The 26278-nt window shown below is 36.5% G+C and overlaps 1 protein-coding gene across 2 annotated transcripts in view; it reads right to left on the bottom strand.

Moving 5' to 3' along the window:
• Positions 1–26278, bottom strand: part of GABRG2 (gamma-aminobutyric acid type A receptor subunit gamma2) — a 116575-nt gene that overhangs the window by 74045 nt on the left and 16252 nt on the right. For both annotated transcript variants that reach the window (XM_058722536.1, XM_058722544.1), the window contains exons 2-5: positions 8429–8580; positions 6812–6879; positions 4289–4509; positions 933–1015 (exon numbers count right to left, since the gene is read on the bottom strand). In XM_058722536.1, coding sequence (XP_058578519.1) covers positions 933–1015; positions 4289–4509; positions 6812–6879; positions 8429–8580 — 524 coding nt within the window. The remainder of the gene's footprint in view (positions 1–932; positions 1016–4288; positions 4510–6811; positions 6880–8428; positions 8581–26278) is intronic.

The raw sequence follows: 26278 nt of genomic DNA, 5'->3' as shown, positions 1-26278 counted from the left end.
TATTACATCAACAAAACAATATTGTGGGAGGGCACATCTCAAAGTCTCTGCTGGGCACCTGAGACTGTGGATTCCTGCAAGATTTAATAATTTGCTCAAGTCTATAGTGATGGAGTTGGGATTTGGACTAGACCCAAAAGACACCAAAAATTAGTCTTTTACTCACTGGTAGATAACTAGTTCTAGATATTATTCAAACTCCAGATGAAGTGGGTAATTTTCAATTTTGCTATCCTTAACGCATATACTGAAATTGAAATAAGCAGATGACACTGTTAAATCTATGTACCTCCTGCTGGGCAAGGGAGAAAATAAATAGCAAAGATGCTGCTACTCTCTTCTTCTGAGCCAATAGGTGGGAGCCAGGAAGAAGGATGTAAAACCTACCATTATACCTTTCCATTGAGTTCAGGCCTGGCTTTACAATCCTTCTTGAGAAAAGTCTCTGGGTGGGGTGTGTGGGTGGCTCAGTAGGTTAGGCCTTGGACTTCAGCTCAGGTAATGATGTGGGGCCTGTGGGTTTGAGCCCCACATTGGGTTCTGCGCTGACACCTCAGAGCCTGGAGCCTGCTTTGGATTCTGTGTTTCCCTCTTTCTCTACTCCTCCCCTATAAGTGCGCGCTCTCTCTCTCAAAAATAAACACAAATTAAAAAAAAAGAAAAGAAAAATATCTCCAGGCAACCACTACGAATTTATTAAAAATTTATGCCCCAGTGAAAGCTACTTGTAAATTCTAATAAAATAGATCCTTTTTTGCAGGAATCACTCTAATAGGGTTAAGCTGGTATTATGATGAAAGTAACTGTCAAAGTCTTCAAAGTCAACAACATTGCTTGTTTCTGCATTCTCTAGGAGTATCCCAATTAGTTGGCATTGCAATTAGGAAACTGTCGGTGAGAGAGGATACAGAATACAGAATGAGATTACTTACAGCTGGAAAACTCCAAGGGGCAGGAATGTTCGTCCATTGGAAAATTGTGTAACTGCAATTGGCACTCTGCATCAATTGTCAACCTAAACAGAAGGATATAAAACACAAATAGAAAGAGTTTAGACACAGTTTTAAGAATGTACATGAATACAATTTTTAATGACTATTCTTAATCTTTGTTCCTGGAGAATATATCTCATATTCCTATTGATAATTCAAGGTGATTCTCCCTGAAGAAACCCACCAAGTCCAGGAGAAAATTACTTAAGACTTAATGTAGTCCATTCCTTTTCACAGAACAAACAATAGGATCTCATTGGCTTCAATTCCATTTTTTCCAAAATTTATGACCACGTAATTTTTTTGGCAAATTAATTGCACACATGAGATTGCTTGGTGAATATATTTAACTTAACAGAACAAATTGTTTTAGGAACTTAAGCTCATTTACTGTTTGCATGTAAATGAATGCTGATAATTCTCAGATCTTATCTGCTAATTAAAGCAGAACCTTCTGTTTGTAAGTACTTGGTAGCTGTTAGATTTAAATTACTATATGTGAGTTTTAACATACTTATATTTCACAATGGAGTATTATGCATTCTTATAATGGAACACTATGAAGCCATTAGACAGGATGTTACAGAGTAGAAGAATACTTAATAGCAAACAAGAAATGTTAAATACACATATACAGACATGTTTGAAAAATGTTTGCCTGGGGCGCCTGGATGGCGCAGTCGGTTAAGCGTCCGACTTCAGCCAGGTCACGATCTCGCGGTCCGTGAGTTCGAGCCCCGCGTCAGGCTCTGGGCTGATGGCTCGGAGCCTGGAGCCTGTTTCCGATTCTGTGTCTCCCTCTCTTTCTGCCCCTCCCCCGTTCATGCTCTGGCTTTCTCTGTCCCAAAATAAATAAAACGTTGAAAAAAAAAAATTTAAAAAAAAAAAAAAAGAAAAGAAAAATGTTTGCCAGTGAACCTCAATTAGTTTGCATCTGGGGTGTTTATTAAAGTTACAGATTTTCTGGATCTCGATATAGGCTAGGACTCTAGGATGGAGAAGTTTAATGGAGTCCCAGATATTTTGACCATCTTTGGACAAGTAGGAATATACTCTAAAATTGTAATGGCAGTAGGTTGATTATTTTTAAGATTTCTTATTTGTTAGCTATATTTCTTACAAAGTACATAGAATAATCTTGAAATAATAAAAGTATTATTTTATAAATATTAATTTATTTTAAAAGATTTTATAACTCAGCATAATTATTAATTGGGGAGATTTCATTTTTCTATGGTATAATAGAGCAACTACTGATCTTAAAATATAAGTAATAATTATTCAGCCTTTAATCATCTATGTGACACTGGGTATGATAAATTTTTCTCTCATTTAATAAATGTTATTATCGCTTTAATGTACTTTAACTTGTTCAGTCACAAAACTAGCAGCACAGTTGAGATTTGAACCCAAGATTATTTGTCTCTAAACATGAAGGTTTTAATCATTGTCATTCAAAAATTATATGCTCTTCCAAAGAAAAGGTTAGTTTTATTTGTAAGTGAAATTATAATTAATTTGATATTGTATTATTTTCAAGTTCAACTGGAATTATTAAAATTGAAAACACCTTTAGAAAGATTGCAGATACAAAAATAGATACACACATATATAATCTGTGCACAAATATTCATAACTTATAGATTGGCTACAAGAATAAAATCATCTCTATAGATTCACAACTCATTCAAACTTTGAATCTTCCAAGTGGGGTTTTTGAAGTGACTTCCATAATTAAATATTGGATAGAGATTCTACAAGTTACTACAAGTTGAAAAATGACTATAGTTATGAGGACAATAAAGGGACTTGAGATAGTGTGAGTGACTCAATTTTGCAAAAGCCAGACTGAGCTCTGATTTATCAAACTTTGATTTCCACTAGATTCTAATTTCAATCATTACCTTATCTCTCATTTAATGAAACCCATGATGAATACAAACTATACGCAATGAATTTCTTTTGTAATTGTGGCCATTTTTCCTAGTTACTGATCTTGGGTGGGGGAATGTGTCATGAGGGTGGTGGTGCCTTATTTCCAATAATCTCCATCAATTCCTACCTAATTCCTCTAAATAAAAATGTAACCGAGTAAAAACATTAAACTTACTAATAAAGCTTTGAGATATACCTTCTAGCACCAAGACCCCTGCAACCAGATAGCTGCCCTTAAGTCATATACATAGAAATTCTGGTGAGCTGCCCTAATTCATATTGATAGTCAAATAGAGCTAAGAACCAAAGTCAGATCTGTCTGGTTCTTAAGTTTATATACTTACCTATTATGATGTTTAATAATATACTTTCACCCATTTGAAACCTCAACATAAAAACATTTTAAATGCATGTAAGTATAAGGGGCGCCTGAATGGTTCAGTAGCTTGAGTGTCCAAATTCAGCTCAGGTCATGATCTTGTAGTTTGTGAGTTTGAGCCCCACATTGGGCTCATTGCTGTCAGGGCAGAGTCGGCTTCAGATCCTCTGTTCCCCCTCTCTGCCCCTGCCCCGTTTGCACTCTCTCAAAAACAAACATTTTTAAAATAATAAATAAATAAGTAAATCAGTAAGTAAGTAAATAAATAAATAGATAGATAGATAGATAGATAGATAGATAGATAGATAGATAAAATAAAGTGCTAAGATAATGGCATACAGGAATTTAAGTAGAAAATCTCCCAAAAGTTATTTCATATTTAAGTTCTGAAAATAAAAGATACCTCCTTCAACTTATCCCTAAAGAAGTCTATTCCCAAAATAGCCAATAAATTAAGTCAAATAGCCTATCAGTGTAGTGGGGAGTGGGTGCTGGCAGATAGAACTCATTGTAGTTACTTGCTATTGTGCAGAAAAGAAAAGGAGGTACAGGAGATCTCCACACCAAAATTTCTCCTTTAGCAATGGTTTCCTTGGAAACAGAGACATTTCCAAGCATAACAACTGGTGATTCCAATGGTAACTGTGTTTCAGTCTCCTTATTTTAAAGTAGCAGGACACACATGCAAAAGCCAAGGCAGGCACAAAGATCAGGTAACCTTATGAAGTCAAGGGACATTTCATGTCCGTGTGAGAAAACAGAGTTCTTACATTAGTCAAAGAAATAAGTTCTACCTATGACTTTGCAAAGCATATTGAAAACAGAAAGAAATACAAATTTTGTACTACCACATACTGTTTTGATCAAACATGCACACCCTGATGTAGGTTTGAAATTTCTTTCATTCCTCTTGTTTCAAGAGAGTGTCGGTGATCTTTGTTTTATTCCCAGAGATTACTCTTTTTATTTTTCAAAAGAATACCTTAAAGTGTAGAGCACTCGACCATCATTCCAAATTCTCAGCATCCTATTAGGGGTGGTTATCCAGTGTGCATCAGCTTTCTTGGAGTTTCTGAAGAAAGTGTCTGGAATCCAGATTTTCCCTACCATGTTGCTATTCAATCGGAGGACTTTAATGGTGCTGTTAAATTTCAGACGTCTGTCATACCACGTTTGAGCAAAAAATATGTCAATTGTATATTCCTGTTTTTTTTTTTAAAAAAAGGTGAAATAGAACATTTTAAACACAGAATTGTAATGTAGAACATTTGTTTGTATTTACCATTTGTATTCTCATTACCAACATAAAGCAAACGTACTCTGGTTTTAATTAATTTAAAGAAGGCAAAAGCTTTGCTAAGGAGATACATCCATCTTTTATAGACAAATTGATAAAAAAATAGACCTGTTTAGATGAATTCTAGCAAAAGATCATAGTTGTAATATAGTCATTTGCATTCAGTGTCTGTACAGCAGTTTCTCACGTTACTTTGGGCCAGCTAATTCTTTGTTGTGGGGGCTGTGTTGTGTATGTTCGAATGCTTAGTAGTAGCATTCTTAGCCTCTACCCACTAGATGCCAGTAACACCACCACCCCCAACGCAACCCCCTGCATATTGTGATAGCTAAAAATATCTTCAGACATTGCCACATGTATCTTGAGGAAAACAATCACCTACGTTCAGAATCACTGCTAAAGAGTGAACAAAGTCCATAATACTCAAAACAGTCCTCAACTGGAGCTCTGGAGAACGGCTCAGTTGCCTCAAAATAAACTTGGGATCTTTAAGAACCTGCCTTGTTAGGTAGTGTGAAGATGGAAAAGGAGAATTCACATAAAATGGTTTTGGTCTGGCAGATAGCAAAAACCAAATGCAAGGTAACTTTTAAAATATTTTTACTATTATAGTTGTCCTTTTCACTAATAACGAGGAAATTAACCAATTAAAAAATAATTTTTACTAATGTGCTAACTCCATCACAAAGCACATTCACAAAGTGCTGTGATGAGACATGATTCTATAATGACTATGCTCAAGTATACATCACTAAATTGGCAATGATTGACTGTACTTAAAGAGAAGTAAGTTTGATGTGAATTCAGACCATTAGACCTGGAATCTGAACCCCCAAGTTCTGGTTTGTCATATTTAAATATTATTTAACATTATTTTATAACAATTTCACTGATGCCTATAAATAAGAAAAAACTCAGTGTTCTTAGAATATGAGAGCTGAGTGTTGGGAATCATCCACATTTCCTGTCTAATACCATCAGCCAACCACCACTTTATAATGAAGAACACACATAAAACAGGAAGGTTACCCAAAAATACATAGCCTGTCAGGATCAGACTAAAATCTTCTTCCTTTGCCTCACTTGCATCGCTCTGTGCGATTTCTTTGCACCTCCTGCTGAGGTGTCTCACTGTAGCTGACTACATTTCCACTGGCGTAAGCCACATAACACTTTGTTCCATATTTGTTGTCTGTAAGTAGTAAGGAAGGAACCTATCTTATGAAATTCTTTATCAACTAATTACTGACGAACCAGTAGATAAAGTAATTAAATAATTCTAAACTACATTTTGGCAAGAAGCAAAAATAAATAAATAAATAAATAAATAAATAAATAAATCCCACAAAAATAAAATATTTTTTTTTCACTGAACCAGCATTTCATAAAATGCGATCCTGGGATAACAATTACAATTCTGGGGACTAGTACTCCTGAAGTTAAAAGTTCTATGTTTAAATAAACTACCCATATAGCTTCTTAGATATTTACATTTTGCATTAGAATGCTAAATATGCTGAAAATTTTATTTATAAGGAAGAAAACTGTTGGTATTTCATTGTTAAACAAATGAACTTACTTGCTTGGAGTATGCAGGTGATATACTTTACCATCACTGTACATGAGAACACTTAAAGTTTCTCATCTCTCTGACTCAATAGAGTGTCCTTATTGCTAGCTTGATAAACACCATTTCAAAATTATAGTATCACTAATATTATGTTATGTTAGGTTAGGTATTATGTTATAGCATGTTCTACTCTATTCTATTCTACTAGTTTCTTATGTCAGATTTGGGCAGAAAGAATCTAATAATAATAAAGCTACTTTTATCATTATATCTAATGCACTATTTTCTCTGACAAATAATTCCAGTATGAAGCAAACTCTGTCCTCTCTACCCCATCATTTTCCAAAAACTAGTGGAAAACTGTATTTTATTTTGTATTAACGAGTACTTACCAAGTAAGCAATGATTGTTGAATTTTAAAAGTATAACATATTTACAAAAATTAATTTGTACACATATGATCACATTTAAGTCTCATAACAAATTATAAAAAATAATTATCTTCATATTACAATAAAAAAATCTGAATGACTATCTCTACCTTATGGATTTTTTGTTAGCATATTCTTTGCTATGTTTATGATACCACATCTCCTCTCTAATATGTTAATAAAATTGACAAACCATTAGAAACTTACCATATTAATAGCATTCACTGGACCGATGCTGTTCACATACATGTCTGTGTGAATTAACGTTGGTTTCACTTTAAAGAGAATGATAAAGATATGTGAATTAAACATTTTAATGTTTTAGTCTGTGTTATTCTAGAAATAGATTTATTTTGCCACATTAGAAGTGATTTATTCACAACTAATTTAGTGTCGGTGACTAATTTATTACATTTAAATAACTGTTTACTTTCAAAAAATCTCCTTTTAAGCACGTAAATGCAGTAACTAAACATATTAGAGTTTTGAAACTGATTAACTTTTAAAATTACATTAAGATGAACAAATAAGAAAACACTGCTTAGATTTTCTTTAGCCTTCTCTACATATCCTGAATTTTACCATTTTTCTTCAAGCCCCAGAATCTTTTGGGCATCATAATCTGACTTGACCCATGTAGAAAAAATAACTACTTAGTGATCTAGAAAAACTAAGCATTAGAAACACGAAGTAGACATTTAGTGCAACAAATATTGTAAGTTTCTTTTAAAATATTTCCCTCTGTTGATTCCTTTCATGACCACTTAATTCTCATACACTTCAGCCAACACAAAATCAATCTTCCTAAATGACTTATTCAATCGTGTGACTCATCAAATAATATGAGGAAACCATATGGAAACTCAATACACACCTATTTGTCAAAGATGAATGATATTAAAACTCATGAAGTATTTCATCCATGACCAAATGGATGTGCTCCATTTTCATTTAACAGTTAATGAACAAGGATTCATAATATCATCCTGTACTTCAAGTCAACAAGTACATTTTCTCTCATCTTTATCCACTTTCCCTGAAAGTGCCATGCCCTAATTTTCTGTGTTGGATTGAATTCTTCAGTAGTCCCTGCATCTATGCCCCTGCATTTACTCCAGTGAGGCTACTTCTCTGCCTCTGAACTTGAGGCTTGACCATCTGACTTGTGTTGGCTAATACTACACAGATAAGTGAGTACACAAGTTCTAAGCCCAAGCATTAAGCCTTATGAGCTTCTACTTTCTGTCTCATTCTTTGTGTTTTTTTTTCATGATAAAGATACTCCTGGCTAGTCTGCTGCTCCCAGGAGTAGAATGAGAATACAGCTTTCTTAAATGAACAGCCCTAACCTGGCTTAGCTTAGATTAGACCACCCCTGGCAAAATGTTAAATAATTGCTTATTATTATATGCTACTGAGAGTTGTAATATTTTATTTCACAGAAGTACGTAACTAATATATCCTTTCTTCTACTATTATTTTGATATTACTTCATAACATTTTGATATTATATATACATATAACATATAACATTTTGATATTACTTCATAAATCAATTGTCACATTTCTTCTACAGCCTTTGTCTAAGATATCTAGGAAATTTTGAATTTCTAGTTCTCAGGCCTCACTTGAAGATCATCTTTCTTCATTTTGCATTTATCAATGCCCTCCCACCTCCAAGCCTGAATGCTATTTATACATTCTGTATCCATCTTTACAACATATAATGATCATTTAAGTATTTCTGATTATTAAAGTATGCTAATTTTTTCTTCCAATGTGTTTGCCTCTGCCTGTGCCATATCACAAAATATTTTAATATACCTCCTATATCAGGCCGAAGTTTATTGTCATATCCTTCCAGGAGGTTATTTAAGATGACAGTGACATCCCCCTCAGGAACTTTTGGAGTCAAGACCCATGTTTTGTTAGAAGCATAATCTTCATAGTCATCATCAGATTTTTGGCTCGTGAGGCTAAGAAAACAAAAATATTGGTCAGGAAACATATAGACTACATCCAAGAGGACTTTTACTCACAGACCACTGGGGAGAAAGGAGAAATGAAACAGAATTACAGGAAGGTATTACAATGGATGAAAATGACATTTTTCACTGAGGGTTAGTCTAGCTAATTAAACTGCATAAATGTAAATTAAAATGTATTAAAGTGTACTCTCCAGTTTTCCAGAATGCTCTGTCTTCCCATCTGTAAGTATATTTTTGCCTTTTCCATAGTTGATGTTCTTCCTGTCTACCTGCCCAACCTCATGAAGGACTTATTAAGAAGAAACAATTTTTGTGAATGCTTAAACTATTTTAAGTAATGCTTAAATGATCATAACGTAGTTCAAGAATTCAGATGTAATGTCTACTTCTTCCTCCTCTACGAAGTTAACTTGCTCCAACCTATTAATGAAAGTAAGAGACTGATAATTAGATTCACTCCCACAAACCACCAGACAAGCCTCTCCCCTCTCAATTGAACTACTAAGGAGAACTCAGTCTTGCTGCTTTTTCTTCCCCCAGGGTGTGTGTATGTGTATTTTTTCCTCTCACTTGCACTGAAAGCAAGGGCGGTTCATTTATCTTTGATTGTTTAGAACCTGGCACGATGGAGGTTGGTTGTAGACTTTAAACCAGTCTTTATTACAGCGAAAGTTCCTGATCTGAAAACTCATACTAATGGTTAATGTACTATAATTGTATAATTGAAATTACCTACTTTGAGTGATCAAAAAGCCACATAATATCCTGTGATTCAGATTTCAATGCCTGAACCTGGCAGAAACCCCCCGCAAGTAGACCAGAAGTTAAGGCTGACTTTGGAAAGATATTAGAATTCCTAGACCTTGCTTCTCCTCTTGCACCAAGGTCCAACTCCCCTCTCCCTGCTGCCCACACAAGAGAATTACATTTTTCAGATCTAGGGCCAATGTAAACCTTGCAACAACTGCCATTTTCATTTTTAGCAGCATTCAGTGAATGTTAGTTATTTCTATGGTAAAATTTTTAAAATTACAAACTTAAAATGTAAAGTGTCCCATCCCTATCTTCATTTTACTTTTGTAAATATATGGTAAAGAATGGATCTGATCAGAAATCAAACCACTGCCACATTACCCTGAATATACATACATACATATGTACATACACACACAAACCATATTTATCATCTTTCTTCAATTACACTCATTCATCAATTTACATATATAAAATATATGTACGTATATGTGTGTATGTATAGGTAAATAGATGACTACATATGGCAGACGAAAGCTGATTGCATGATTAACCAGGTTTGAGAATGTGGATGGGAGATGAAGTTTTAAGAGTAATCACTGGCATGGATCAACTTAGTAAGCAAGTAATCTCCTCTTTCATTCCTTTAAAGCTTTATAAATAGGAAACGTTATAAAAACTGAGCCACACATCTGCATAAAACCTAACATAGCCAGCCTTACATCTTGCACTTCAATTGCCATAATGACTTTAAACAACATTTAAATTTCATAAAGCACCCATATAGGGGACGATGGGCTAGACAAAGCTTCGAGGAGCTCTCAAAGAGAAAGGCCTTGGTGCTGGCGGAGGCAAGTTCTCTGCTAGGAAAATCCTTCTTGGACCTCAATTCATCATTTCTCTAGAGCACTGCTGAACACTGCCTAATAGAGCTCTAATCCTATGACCTAAATCCTACTAGTTTAAGAAGAAATAACAGCTCTCTGATAAAGAAATTTTCAAATCCCTTCAACAACTTTAAGAAAAGACTGTGCTTAGCCCATTGGACATCATCACTATGGAATTGTACCACCATTTAATTCATCCATACAAAAATGTCTTTAAAAAAAAATTTCTCCCTCTTCCTTTCCCCTGCCTTCTGTGTGTCTCTTTCTGTCTCTGTCAGACAAATGCACCCTATTCAAGTTTCTTCAAGGGAAGGGAAGAAATGTTAAATCATTTGGCTTGCTCACTTATAGCAACTCCTCATACTAACAACTAAATGACACAAGCATGATGGTGCTGTGTTACTGGTGTTACCATCATCTGGCAGACAAGTAGGAAAAATGCATTAAGTAAAAATAGAAAGGATACTTGCTTAGAAAGAATACCACTTTGTAGAATTGCACCAATAATTTATTTAGAGTCATCATCTGTTAGATACCAAAACAGTAAATAAATCGATTATTTCATATAAAAGTATCAGTGACAGATTTTATCATACTTGAGGATGCCTACTGAGCCAGAGAGAGGTTAAAAAAAAAGGAGTTGAGAAGTTAAGAGTATACATTTTGAAGTTAGGAAGTACTAGTTCTGCTTTCTAGATTTAGCATGTCTTTCCTCTATCACTTACTATTTAATGGCCTGGGGCATGTTATTTAACCTTGCTAAACTTCACAAAGTTATCATCTTTAAAATAGAGTTAATGCTAGTATTCTAGCATTTTTTTGACATTTTTATGTCAGATTAAGATAATGGTTATTAAGTGTTTCACACGGTACCAGACACACAGCCCTGAAAATAGGTCCATTGTAATTATTGTTATAAAGTGACCACTGTTAGATTTATACCCACAGGTCCAACCATGTAACTAAAACCTGAATCTATAGAAGCTGCTTCCAGGCTTTTATGTAACACATGCTGAGAAGAACTAAAAACAGATGTTTTCCAGGAAGAAAAATAATGAACCCCTACATTATAATAAATGAAGTTTTTATTCTCTAGAGTTTTCCCAGCTGAGGTCTAAATTAATGGGACTGATACATAATCTGGGATTGTTTCCAGATTTGTCTTAAAAAAAGAAAAAAGCACCTCTTTCATTCAACATCGGTTGTTTCTTCAGAATTCTGAGGAGTCAAGACTTCATTTATAGGTAGGCTGTCTAGAAATAAATGAAGTCTCATCATTAGAAAAAGCATTCTGCGGAACTGTTAACTCCATAAGAAGGCCTGGGTGGAAATAGATTGATAATGATTCAAGAAAATGCACTTGACCGTTGAGTGCGCTGAGCACAAACATAAAGGTGAACTTCTAGCTAACAGCATCTATCCAAATGCAATAGTCTTTAGAAGCGATTACTTGTTCTTGTACACTTTAGTTTAAAAAATAATCTTATAAAGAGAGAGAACCAATATTTAAATTAGTCTTAAATGAACTTACCATCCTGAAAAACATTTTTTGTAATCTGAGTAAAATTTGTCAAAGACAATACCCGAAAAGGTTGTAAATTTTTCATCCTTGAAAGCTTTTTATTTTTTGAATGTTTATTTATTTTTGAGAGAGAGAGAGAGGGAGAGAGAGAACGTGCAGGCAGAAGAGGGGCACAGAGAGAGGCAGATATAGAATCCGAAACAGGCTCCTGGCTCTGAGCTGTCAGCACAGAGCCCAACAGTGGGGCTCAAACTCCTAAACCCTGGAGGTCATGACCAGAACAGAAGTCAGATGCCTAACCTGACCCAGGTGCTCCTCATCCTTAAAAGCTTTCTAAAAAAACGTGAGAAAGCCATCTGACCACGAACCTTGGACCAGCAGCATGAATATCTCCTAAAGATATTAATACAAATGCAGAACCTTGGGCCCCACTGAGATTCCTGAATCAAAATCTTTAATAAATTTACAAGCGATTCATCTGCACATTAAAATTTGAGCAACTCAGTCTGTGTTTAAACCAGTGATGTGTACTCCTGGGCGGAGCATGGCGGGAAGGCTCTTAAAAATACAGATTCCCAGGGGCGCCTGGGTGGCGCAGTCGGTTAAGCGTCCGACTTCAGCCAGGTCACGATCTCGCGGTCCGTGAGTTCGAGCCCCGCGTCAGGCTCTGGGCTGATGGCTCGGAGCCTGGAGCCTGTTTCCGATTCTGTGTCTCCCTCTCTCTCTGCCCCTCCCCCGTTCATGCTCTGTCTCTCTCTGTCCAAAAATAAATAAAAAACGTTGAAAAAAAATTAAAAAAAAAAAAAAAATACAGATTCCCAGTTCCCCCTTTAGATCTGAGTCTCCATGTTGTAAATTAGGTTATTATATTTTTATTTTCATGTTTACAGTTTTATGCATTATTTGCATTTATGCATGATTACAAACATGTTTTGAGTTCATGTTTATAATCAGAAAAAAAAATTGATTTTAGTAGAAAAATAAAAGTGGCTTAGAAAAAAACAACAAAAAAAAAAGAGGGCAACTGGGTGACTCAGTCGGTTAAGCTTCTGACTTCAGCTCAAGTCATGATCTCATGGCTTGTGAGTTGAAGCCCTGGGTTGAGCTCTGTACTGACAGCTCAGAGCCTAGAGCCTGCTTCGGATTCTGTGTCTCCCTCTCTCTCTGTGCCTGTCCCACTTATGCTGTCTCTCTCTCTCTCTCTGTCAAAAATAAACAAACATTAAAAATTTTTTTCAAGAAAAACATAAAACAAATACTTGATTGATGTTCAGTGAAAGTTCAATTATATAGAAGATGCTAAATATTCAAATTTTGGTACATATTCTAGATGTTTGACACTAAAGATTAATCATGCAGTTTATGGAATTTTAAATTTTAATCTATGTATTTCACATTTCCAGAAATTCAATAAGGATCTAAGTTTTGTGAGAGGAAAAATCTCGTCATTGTATCCTCCCAGGGTAATATAACAGCAAACGCTTGGGTGAGATATAAAAACATCTGTCATTTCATTCAGGTATCTTAAAACCCACTGGTATTTGGCATCATAAAGGCAGAATCTATATTTTTTCTTTCTCTGACATATGTAGGTAAGTAGAATAAAAAATATACAAAAACTCATTCATTTTTATGCTTGAGCTCTTTTTAAATAATTCGTGTTTCATTCGTTCCTAACATCAGCTTCAATATTTTGTTGGTACAAATCTCGGTTTATTTTTATTTTATAGGTACAATCAGTTAAATAGAGGGCATTTTATATGTCAAAATAAATCTCCCAAGACATATATGTCAACAAAATAAAACCTTTTGAATCTTTTCTATTAAAAGTTCCTATGCATTGTATTCTCTGCTCTCTTAACATCACCTCTTGTGAATCTCCACCGCTTATATAACACAAATCTCTGCTCTCAAAGAGATCCCATTCGACCTCACATTCTCATCAGGCCATAGAATCCAGTGAGAATCCTCACACTCCAAAAGCATCAGGAACAGAAGAATGTGCTATTCCTTACATCATCATGTTACCCAAGTTTGTTGAGTTCTAGAAACTTGGCCAATCTCCAGTACATTTACACATATACTCCTTCCTCCTACAATCTTTTCTTCTCTTCACCTCCTAAACCAGTATTTGGTATGGCTTATCCCTTCTTACTTTTCAACAGAAATAACCTTTACATAGAAGTCATCCCTTATTGTTTTATCTAACACTGTCACCCACCCCAATCTTCATACGCTATAGCCAGTCCCATGATTGCTTCATAGCATTTGTTACAATGTCTGTGCTCTGATTTGCTTATTGTCTGTTTCCATTACTAGACTATAAATTCCATGAGTGCATGCTTAATTAAGATTTGTGGAAAAGAAATATTCTTGCTAACCAGTTTTTCTGAGGTAAATAATAATACCAACAATAGCTGCTTTTCAATATTCACCATGTCCTAGGAATAACTTTAAAAACTTCACATACATTCTCCCACTTAATCCTTAAAACAGTGTTATTCCTTTAATTATCCCCATTTTGCCAATGAAGAAACACAATGTTTCCACTAGTCACTTCAGTTTCCCAAAACCAAAATATTTAACCATTATGCTGCAAGGCTTTGAAAAAGAAACTGAGTCCAAAGAATCTGCTACTGTACATTCATGAAAAAATAAGATCACCCAAAATAAATAGTTGTTCAAACTCATTTTCCTTTAGGACAATAAATTCGTTTATGCCTGAGCTCAATAACAGTATGGCAACTTCAGCACAAAGTTAATAATATTCAAATTTCATAAGCTTGTTATTCCAGATACCAACAATTTGATCTCCGTATACCAAGGACTAAAAGCAGAGATGCCTGGGTGGTACCTGGGTGGCTCAGTTGGTTAAACTTCTGACTTTGTCTCAGGTCATGATCTCACAGCTTGTGAGTTCAAGCCCCACATTGGGCTCTGTGCTGACAGCTCAGAGCCTGAAGCCTGTTTAAAATTCTGTGTCTTGGAGGATCCTGGGAAGATGGTGGTGTAGGAGGATGCTGGGCTCACCGCGCATCCTGCTGATCACTTAGGTTCCACCTACACCTGCCTAAATAACCCAGAAAACCGCCAGAAGACTAGCAGAATGGATTCTCCAGAGCCAAGCGCAGATGAGAGGCCCACGGAAGAGGGTAGGAAGGGCGGAGAGGTGGTACTCGCTCCATGGACTGGTGGGAGGGAGCCAGGGCAGGGGCAGCCCGCCAGCCAAGCAGAGCCCCCGAGTCTGGCTTGAAAAAGCAGAGAGGCCAGACAGAGTGTGTTCCGACAGCAAGCGGGACTTGACATCTGGAAGGTTATAAGCTAACAGCTCTGCTCAGAGAACGGGAGGGCTGGAGGACAATGGGAGGGAGAGTTGTTGAGCCCCGGATGACAGAGCTCAGCTTGGCGGGGAACAAAGGCACTCGCCAGCGCCATCTCCCTTGCCCATCCCCCAGCCAAAATCCCAAAGGGAACCAGTTCCTGCCAGGGAACTTGCTTGCAGCACGCAAACACCCAATGCTGTGCTTCTGCGGATCCATCCCTCCAGCGGGTCTGACTCCCTCCCCGTGCCACAGGGCCCCTCCCGAAGCAGATCGCAGAAGGAAAAGTGAGCTGAGCCTACCCCTCCCGCCCCTGTGCACCTTGCCGATCCACCCCAGCTAATACACCAGATCCCCAGCACCACAAGCCTGGCAGTGTGCAAGTAGCTCGGATGGGCCATGCCACCCCACAGTGAATCCCGCCCCTAGAAGAGGGGAAGAGAAGGCACATACCAGTCTGACTGTGACCCCAGCGGTGGGCTGGAGGCAGACATCAGGTCTGACTGCAACCCCACCCACCAACGCAAGTTATTCAAGACAGCACAGGGGAAGTGCCCTGCAGTCCCGCACCACTCCAGGGACTATCCAAAATGACAAAACAGAAGAATTCCCCTCAGAAAAACGTCCAGGAAATAACAACAGCTAACTAACTGATCAAATGATTTAAACCATATAAAAGAAAGTGAATTTAGAATAATAGTCATAAAATTAATCAATGGGCTTGAAAACAGTATAAAGGAGAGCAGAGAATCTCTTGCTACAGAGATCAAGGGACTAAGGAACAGCCAGGAGGAGCTAAAAATGCTATCAATGAGCTGCAAAATAAAATGGAGACAACTACGGCTCGCATTGAAGAGGCAGAGGAGCGAATCGGTGAACTAGAAGATAAAATTATGGAAAAAGAAGAAGCTGAGAAAAAGAGAGAGAAAAAAATCCAGGAGTATGAGGGGAAAATTAGAGAACTAACTGATGCACTAAAGAGAAATAATCTACACATAATTGGTATTCCAGAGGAGGAAGAGAGAGGGAAAGTTGCTGAAGGTGTACTTGAAGAAATAATAGCTGAGAACTTCACTGATCTGGGGAAGGAAAAAGGCTTTGAAATCCAAGAGGCACAGAGAACTCCCTTCAGACGTAACTTGAATTGATCTTCTGCACGACATATCACAGTGAAACTGGCAAAATACAAGAATAAAGAGAAAATTCCGAAAGCAGCTAGAGATAAACGTGCTCTAACATATAAAGGGAGACCTATAAGACTCGTGACCAATCTCTCTACTGAAACTTGGCAAGCCAGAAAGGAATGGCAGGAGATCTTCAATGTGATGAACACAAAAAATATGCAGCCAAGAATACTTTATCCAGCAAGTCTGTCATTTAGAATAGAAGGAGAGATAAAGGTCTTCCCAAACAAAGAAAACCTGAAGGAACTCGTCACGACTAAACCAGCCCTACAAGAGATCCTAAGGGGGATCCTGTGAGACAAAGTACCAGAGACATCGCTACAAGCATGAAACCTACGGATATCACAATGACTCTAAACCCATATCTTTCTATAATAACACTGAATGTAAATGGACTAAATGCGCCAACCAAAAGACATAGGGTATCAGAATGGATAAAAAAAACAAGACCCATCTATTTGCTGTCTACAAGAGACTTATTTTAGACCTGAGGACACCTTCAGATTGAGAGTGAGGGGATGGAGAACTATTTATCATGCCACTGGAAGTCAAAAGAAAGCTGGAGTAGCCATACTTATATCAGACAAACTAGACTTTAAATTACAGGCTGTAACAAGAGATGAAGAAGGGCATTATATAATAATTACAGGGTCTATCCATCAGGAAGAGCAAACAATTATAAATGTCTTTGTGCCGAATACAGGAGCCCCCGGATATATAAAACAATTACTCAGAAACATAAGCAACCTTATTGATAAGAATGTGGTCATTGCAGGGGACTTTAACACTCCACGTACAGAAATGGATAGATCATCTAGACACACGGTCAATAAAGAAACAAGGGCCCTGAATGATACATTGGATCAGATGGACTTGACAGATATATTTAGAACTCTGCATCCCAAAGCAACAGAATAGACTTTCTTCTCGAGTGCACATGGAACATTCTCCAAGATAAATCACACTGGGTCACAAAACAGCCCTTGATAAGTATACAAGAATTGAGATCATACCATGCATACTTTCAGACCACAATGCTATGAGGCTTGAAATCAACCACAGGAAAAAGTCTAGAAAACCTCCAAAAGCATGGAGGTTAAAGAACACCCTACTAAAGAATGAATGGGTCAACCAGGCAATTAGAGAAGAAATTAAAAAATATATGGAAACAAACGAAAATGAAAATACAACAATCCAAATGCTTTGGGATGCAGCAAAGGCAGTCCTGAGAGGAAAATACATTGCAATCCAGGCCTATCTCAAGAAACAAGAAAAATCCCAAATACAATATCTAACAGCACACCTAAAGGAAATAGAAGCAGAACAGCAAAGGCAGCCTAAACCCAGCAGAAGAAGAGAAATCATAAAGATCAGAGCAGAAATAAACAATATAGAATCTAAAAAAACTGTAGAGCAGATCAACGAAACCAAGAGTTGGTTTTTTGAAAAAATAAACAAAATTGACAAACCTCTAGCCAGGCTTCTCAAAAAGAAAAGGGAGATGACCCAAATAGATAAAATCATGAATGAAAATGGAATGATTACAACCAATCCCTCAGAGATACAAGCAATTATCAGGGAATACTATGAAAAATTATATGCCAACAAACTGGACAACCTGGAAGAAATGGACAAATTCCTAAACACCCACACGCTTCCAAAACTCAATCAGGAGGAAATAGAAAGCTTGAACAGACCCATAACCAGCGAAGAAATTGAATCGGTTATCAAAAATCTCCCAACAAATAAGAGTCCAGGACCAGATGGCTTCCCAGGGGAGTTCTACCAGACGTTTAAAGCAGAGATAATACCTATCCTTCTCAAGCTATTCCAACAAATAGAAAGGGAAGGAAAACTTCCAGGCTCATTCTATGAAGCCAGTATTACTTTGATTCTTAAACCAGACAGAGACCCAGTAAAAAAAGAGAACTACAGGCCAATATCCCTGATGAATATGGATGCAAAAATTCTCAATAAGATACTAGCAAATCGAATTAAACAGGATATAAAAAGAATTATGCACCATGATCAAGTGGGATTCATTCCTGGTATGTAGGGCTGGTTCAACATTCGCAAATCAACCAATGTGATACATCACATTAATAAAAGAAAAGATAAGAACAATATGATCCTGTCAATCGATGCAGAAAAGGCCTTTGACAAAGTTCATCAACATTTCTTAATAAAAACCCTCGAGAAAGTCGGGATAGAAGGAACATACTTAAAGATCATAAAAGCCATTTATGAAAAGCGCACAGCTAACATCATCCTCAATGGGGAAAAACTGAGAGCTTTTTCCCTGAGATCAGGAACACGACAAGGATGTCCACTCTCACTGCTGTTGTTTAACATAGTGTTGGAAGTGCTAGCATCAGCAATCAGACAACAAAAGGAAATCAAAGGCATCAAAATTGGCAAAGATGAAGTCAAGCTTTCACTTTTTGCAGATGACATGATATTATACATGGAAAATCCGATAGACTCCACCAAAAGTCTGCTAGAACTGATACATGAATTCAGCGAAGTCGCAGGATACAAAATCAATGTACAGAAATCAGTTGCATTCTTATACACTAATAATGAAGCAACAGAAAGACAAACAAAGAAACTGATTCCATTCACAATTGCACCAAGAAGCATAAAATACCTAGGGAAAAATCTAACCAAAGATGTAAAAGATCTGTATGCTGAAAACTATAGAAAGCTTATGAAAGAAATTGAAGAAGATATAAAAAATGGAAAAATATTCCGTGCTCATGGATTGGAAGAATAAATATTGTGAAAATGTCAATACTACCCAAAGCTATCTACACATTCAATGCAATCCCAATCAAAATTGTACCACATTCTTCTCGAAACCAGAACAAGCAATCCTAAAATTCACATGGAACCACAAAAGGCCCCGAATAGCCAAAGTAATTTTGAAGAAGACCAAAGCAGGAGGCATCACAATCCCAGACTTTAGCCTCTACTACTGTAGAGGCTGTAATCATCAAGACAGCATGGTATTGGCACAAAAACAGACACATAGCCCAAGGGAATAGAATAGAAACCCCAGAACTAGACCCACAAATGTATGGCCAACTAATCTTTGACAAAGCAGGAAAGAACATCCAATGTAAAAAAGACAGTCTCTTTAACAAATCGTGCCAGGAGAACTGGACAGCAACATGCAGAAGATTTAAACTAGACCACTTTCTCACACCATTCACAAAAATAAACTCAAAATGGATAAAGGACCTGAATGTGAGACAGGAAACCATCAAAACCCTAAAGGAGAAAGCAGGAAAAGACCTCTCTGACCTCAGCCATAGCAATTTCTTACTCGACACATCCCCAAAGGCAGGGGAATTAAAAGCAAAAATGAACTACTGGGACCTTATGAAGATAAAAAGCTTCTGCACAGCAAAGGAAACAACCAACAAAACTAAAAGGCAACCAACGGAATGGGAAAAGACATTTGCAAATGACATATTGGACAAAGGGCTAGTATCCAAAATCTATAAAGAGCTCACCAAACTCCACACCTGAAAAACAAATAACCCAGTGAAGAAATGGGCAGAAAACATAATAGACACTTCTCTAAAGAAGACATCCGGATGGCCAACAGGCACATGAAAAGATGCTCAACGTCGCTCCTCTTCAGGGAAATACAAATCAAAACCACACTCAGATATCACCTCACGCCAGTCAGAGTGGCCAAAATGAACAAATCAGGAGACTATAGATGCTGGCGAGGATGTGGAGAAACGGGAACCCTCTTGCACTGTTGGTGGGAATGCAAATTGGTGCAGCCGCTCTGGAAAACAATGCAGAGGTTCCTCAAAAAATTAAAAATAGACCTACCCTATGATCCAGCAGTAGCACTGCTAGGAATTTACCCAAGGGATACAGGAGTACTGATGCATAGGGGCACTTGTACCCCAATGTTTATAGCAGCACTCTCAACAATAGCCAAGTTATGGAAAGAGCCTAAATGTCCATCAACTGATGAATGGATAAAAAAAATTGTGGTTTATATACACAATGGAGTACTATGTGGCAATGAGAAAGAATGAAATATGGCCCTTTGTAGCAACATGGATGGAACTGGAGAGTGTGATGCTAAGTGAAATTAGCCATACAGAGAAAGACAGATACCATATGGTTTCACTCTTATGTGGATCCTGAGAAACTTAACAGAAACCCATGGGGGAGGGGAAGGAAAAAAAAAAAGAGGTTAGAGTGGAAGAGAGCCAAAGCATAAGAGACTCTTAAAAACTGAGAACTAACTGAGAGTTGATGGGGGGGTGGGAGGGAGGGGAGAGTGGGTGAGGGGTTTTGAGGAGGACACCTGTTGTGATGAGCACTGTGTGTTATGGAAACCGATTTGACAATAAACTGCATATATTGAAAAAATAAATAAATAAATAAATAAATAAATAAATAAATAAATAAATAAAATTCTGTGTCTCCCTCTCTTTGTCCCCCTCCCCTGATTGTGTTCCCCACCCCCTCAAAAATAAATGAACATTAAAAGAAAAAAAAAACAGAGCTTGTAATTTAACTTCATGTATGTGATCAAGCATCTCAAACTCTTCATCAGTTTGGTGAGCCGTGCACACTCCAGGAGCAAGACATACATATCAACCAGTTCATTTTAAACGATGTCCTCCAGCCACTGCAAAAAGTGTCAGAGCAGGTATGGAAGGTGAAATATATGTTTCAAAGGACATGGGGACTCATAATGTGATCATGGGAGGAAGGGACTTCCATCTGTATTGTCCAAGAGGACTGGGAACTCACAGGATGCTGTGGTGTTCTGTAAACAAGAGCATTGGGGCACCAGTTACTCTTTCACCTAGGGCCTTTAGTGGCCTATGCGATTCTGTACCTCCCAGTAAGGACATGTAAGGAACCTGTGCATAACCTGTTGGGAATGCTCTCTGCCCGTGTGTGTAGCCAAGTGCGGATATACAAAAAGGGGAGTGTTACAGCAAGGAAGCAAATCCCTAAGTATCAATTCTGGTAATGAATTTTCCTATTTGTGATGATTTCCTTAGCTCTTACCAGGTTCAATGTTTTAAAATTAGGTTAACAGCTGTGGGTAAATATGCTTATTTGACTGAGTCCATTATCACACACATATATTCCAGTGTGTAAATGCAAACTGTTTTTTTTTTTATTAGCAACCACCAACGATCCATATCAAATAACTGTCTGTGGGGTTTTATTAGGTAAGATAAATTTCAAGGCAAGTCTCAGAACATTCAAACTAAATTGGGGAGCACTGGAATATATAATCATAAAGCCTAATGTAGGATAAGCTTCATGGTGCCCTGGTTAGCTTCACAACTATGTATTTAAAAACTCTGAATCTTTGTATCTCACCCTTCTATCCTCCACGGTGTCAGCTTCAACCCAAAGGTAGCTTGACTTTGCAGTCAGGAGAAGCTAACTCCAACTCCTAACTTCTATGCCTCTTTATTTACATCTATGAAAACATAGAGAAACTCTTCCAGAAATTCTCTCAAAAAGAAGGAAGTCCTCAGAAAGTCTAATTTCGTGCATCACTAGCCAAATACATAGGAATTCACACATATGAAACTATGATCCAAGGCCAAGGGTGGGATTATATTAATTATTTTAGTCTAACTATCCTACCACTAGTATCCAAGATGGAATTAGCTTCACAAAAAAGCATGAGGACTTCACAGACACCCAAGGGAAATTGGGACAATTAATAAAGTGAGTAGAGGAAATGTGGAAAAGGCAACCACAACACTGATTGGGGTCCAGGGGTGTACACAGAAAAAAAAAAGAAAAGAAAAGAAAATCAATGTTAGGTCTAGAATTATCCCTGAATTCCATTTTCTCTGGGTTAGCCACTTCACCGTCCTTGTTGGTTTGTTTTAACTGTTCTTGAATAAAAGTGGGAGACTGTGGAGCAACTAGGACTCATTCACTACTGGTGGGAAAACATTTTGGCATTGTCTGCTAGTGATAATCACCCCCAAAAAGTCCATCCCTAGATTTATTTCAAAAAGAAACACATGCACATATCCACTCAAAGACTTGTGCAGAAATATCCGTAGTTGCATTATTAGTAATAGATATAAACATAAAACAAAACATGACCCAAACAGATAAGAACATAATTCAGTAGAATGGATTAATAAAATACAGTATATTCATATAATATTATACAACAATACAAATTGGTGAACTATTACTAAATTCAGCAAAATGAAATCTGAAAAATCAAAATTTGAGCAAAAGATACTACACATACACTCATATACACACACCCACATGCTGTTTCTGCATATAAAATGTAATAAAAGGCAGGGACTTCTGGGTGGCTCAGTTGGTTAAATGTCTGACTCTTGATTTTGGCTCAGATCATGATCTCATGGTCGTGGGATTAAGCCCCATGTCTGCTTGAGATTCTCTAGCCTCCTCTCTCTCTCTCCCCCCTCCCCTACTAGTGCTCTCTCTCTCTCAAAATAAATAAACCTTTAAAAAATTTAATAAAAGGCAAAATTCAACTATCGAGCTCAAAGTCAAAACAATGGTTTCTTTGGGGGAAGGGAAAGAAGAAGAAAATGAGGAAGGAGGTGAGGCTGTTTCCTAGGGTGCTAACAATATTTTATTGCCAGTTGTGGTTGGTGATTATATGGATTTTGTGATGATTCATTGAGCCATCTTTAGTCCTTTTGTACTTTGCATACATTTTTGCTTCACAACAACAATAACAACAACAACAAAGCATTTAAAAATTAGGTTTAGGTGTGAGTGTTAAAAGTAGAACATTAGGTTCCTAACAGCAAGAAATGTTTCCGTCTCCAACAGTGTCATTTTCAGAAAATTTGCCAAGTGCCTGCCACTTGACAAAACACACAATGAATAGTTTCCAAAATACTGAATGAATCAAGGAGAATGTGGGTTATTTTTAAAAATTGAATGTTGGCAAAATTCACATGGTAAAATTTACTCTATTTAAAAATGTACACATGTAACAATTATAGCTAATATTAAAATGAGCTGCTCATATAATATGCCATCATATAATTGCCATCACCTTTTTTGTTAAATGCTATAATTCTTTGCATGTGAAAACTCAGGTAACATACACTGAAGATGTCTTTGAGAGTTAAAAAGGAAACAAGGCCATGGCTAACTCTAGAAACCAGACACCAACTGTCTATAGCTGTTGGATAGAATAGAAATAAAGTGTTGATGGTAAATTGTGCTAAGAAAGAAATGTCAATGAATACTAGAATTCTTATGGTGTAAACATTGATATTTATATAGATAATAATGATTATTAAACTGGCACATTCCTAATTTATCCCTTTATTTATAAAGTATTTTTATGTGATTTTTTTTTTACCAAGTGATAAAAATAATAATATTCTCAAATTCTTGTTTGGGTAAACTTTGCCACAGAGTAAAAGCTATGGCTTCAAAACCTGAATGATCTTGGGAAAGTGAAACAACTCTTCTTGCAATCTATATACTAATATGGAACTTTAAAAGGCAGTACCCTAAAGTGGGGCCATAACATGTTGATCTCATGCAACAATTTTTTTCTATGAGGTAGCAGAACTTAGCCATCGCACTTGCATTATTGTCGGACTGTGACAACGCAGTGACAAACTTGGCCAATATAATTTAGGGGGGCTGCTCTCCTTCATTCTAGAAATACACAGTTTTCTATTTTTAGAAATAGTGTTTCAGGGTACACTGTAAATTCAAGATAGCATTATCCTCAAAATTTATGTCCTATTAAGATCATCCCATATCAGTATTTCCGAGAACTTAAGACAACTGTCCTTGGTAAACAAGGCAGCTTTAAGTGTCACATAGGAATAACATTAAGACACTGAAACACCTAATTTGACATTTTTCCCTTTTTAATTTTCTTTTAGCATATTCAGTTACATTAAGGACACTGTCTTGGTTTATTTGTAATTTGTCTTTAGCCATATTTGCCAATTTACTAATCTGCTTTCTAAGGAGAACATCAAGCTTAGCACTTCTAGTAGAAAGTAATATATACATTTAAAATGTCATAACACCACCCTGGTTTCATTGTATTTACTTGGCAGTTGTCTTGCATTATGAAAAGTAAAAATGATTTTTAAGATTTTCTTTTATTATTTAATGTATTAAATAAAATAATATGCTTTAAAAAGATGCCAGTTTTATGAAAGATATCAAGGAAATAAATGATCAGATGTCACTGAGATGTGGCAAAAACCATGAAGGTAGCCAAATTTGGGAAATAATGCCTTATAGATTTAGATTTCTTGGTCCTTCACATAATTAGCATGTATTTGAGATTCTTTTGTGCAGAGCACAACTGCAGATGGAAAGAAATAGAAAGTTCAATGCTGATATCAAAACACCTTTCATCTATTTGAGGAAACAAATACCTGAAAAGTCAGAAACAGGCAACACTTAACTAACAACACAAGGCAATAATAAAAACACTGTCATATGGTAGACCATGACTAATCTCTGTCTGCAGTACCTCCAACTTGATGTTAAGGTTATTTCTATGAATGTGCTTTTGCATTTGCTGCAAAACCTTAATTTCTGTATTAAGAAGGATAGTTTTCTCTGGAACATAAAACATTTTGAAGAACTGATAAAACTTTTGCTCTTCCAGCAAAATAAAAGTCACACATATAAAAACTGTTCCCATATTTGCAAGGGGCCACACATGTGGTTAGGAGGACCTCTGTGTACTTTCTCCCAAAGGTTAAACTGTCCCAGATTTAGGTTAGTTTAAAGGTCACTGAAAACTAGTGTAAGAAAATGAAGGATGGGGGCACTTGGTTGGCTTAGTCAGTAGAACATGTGACTCTTGATTTCAGGGTTATGAGTTCAAGCCCAATATTGGGTGTACAGATTATTTAAAAAATAAAATCTTAAAAGAAAATAAAGAAAGGAAAAGAAAGGAAAATGAAGGCTGATTCTATTATATGCAATATCTACAAATATTCAGATGTTTATTCAAATGTATTCAAAATATATTGAAAATTCCTATCTTTGGACACTGTTCTGTGAGAGCAGAAAGTAAAATATTCCAATTTTGTTTTAATATTCAGATGTTTGGAAATATGGATATCATTTATTCAGGTGGCTGATTGAATTTTCACTTTTATGTGGAATTTTACCAACATGAGTGCATACATCTGAGTGAGCATAATTATAGGAATTTTTTTTTCTCTCCTTTGTTTCTTTATTTTCTAAAATTGTACTGTATCTTTAAGTTCAAGTCAATACAATTTCCAACACCCTCTCTGTGGCCATGGTTACTTCTAGATCACTCTTAATGTTTTATTATTTGGCTCTTCCTGCCTAAAACATTTTCTTAAAATCAAGGTTTTATTAGTCACTTTAAAAAATTAATCAAATCTGTGGCACCTGGGTGTCTCAGTCAGTTAAGTGTCTGACTTCAGCTCAGGTCATGATCCAGTGGTTCATGGGTTCCAGCCCCGCGTCAGGCTCTGCGCTAACAGCTCAGAGCCTGAAGCCTGCTTCATGGATCCTGTTCCCTCTCTCTCTCTGTCCCTCCTTTGCTCATTCTCTCTCTCTCTCTCTCTCTCTCTCTCAAAAATAATTAAAATGTTAAAAAAATTAATCAAGTCTTATCTTTCAGTTTTTTTCCTCCTCAATTTCCCTATCCCTGTTATATAAGTAATCCATTTTTATCTCATTATAATGTAAATTTACATAACTAGGAATTATAAATACTCCAGATCATAGAAATTTTTATTCAATCATTAATTCACTTTGTATTAATCATTATGAAAGTATTGTAGATGTTAACAAAAAAAAAAACTGTACTGAAAATGAGAATAAGGGCTCTGTAGATGTATTTTACCGAGTCCATACTTACTTTCGTTCTTAGAATTCCAAACAATGTAAAAAAAAGAAATCCCAATAGAATTTGAAATCAACCTAACTTTGTCCCAGTTTAAGCACATTTTAAATTGTCATGCTGGTTCATAGGCAAATTAAAAATTTTAA

This window comes from Neofelis nebulosa, chromosome 1 (genome assembly GCF_028018385.1).
Source record: "Neofelis nebulosa isolate mNeoNeb1 chromosome 1, mNeoNeb1.pri, whole genome shotgun sequence".
NCBI classification, from domain to species: Eukaryota; Metazoa; Chordata; class Mammalia; order Carnivora; family Felidae; genus Neofelis; species Neofelis nebulosa.
This window is presented reverse-complemented; position numbering and strand designations above follow the sequence as displayed.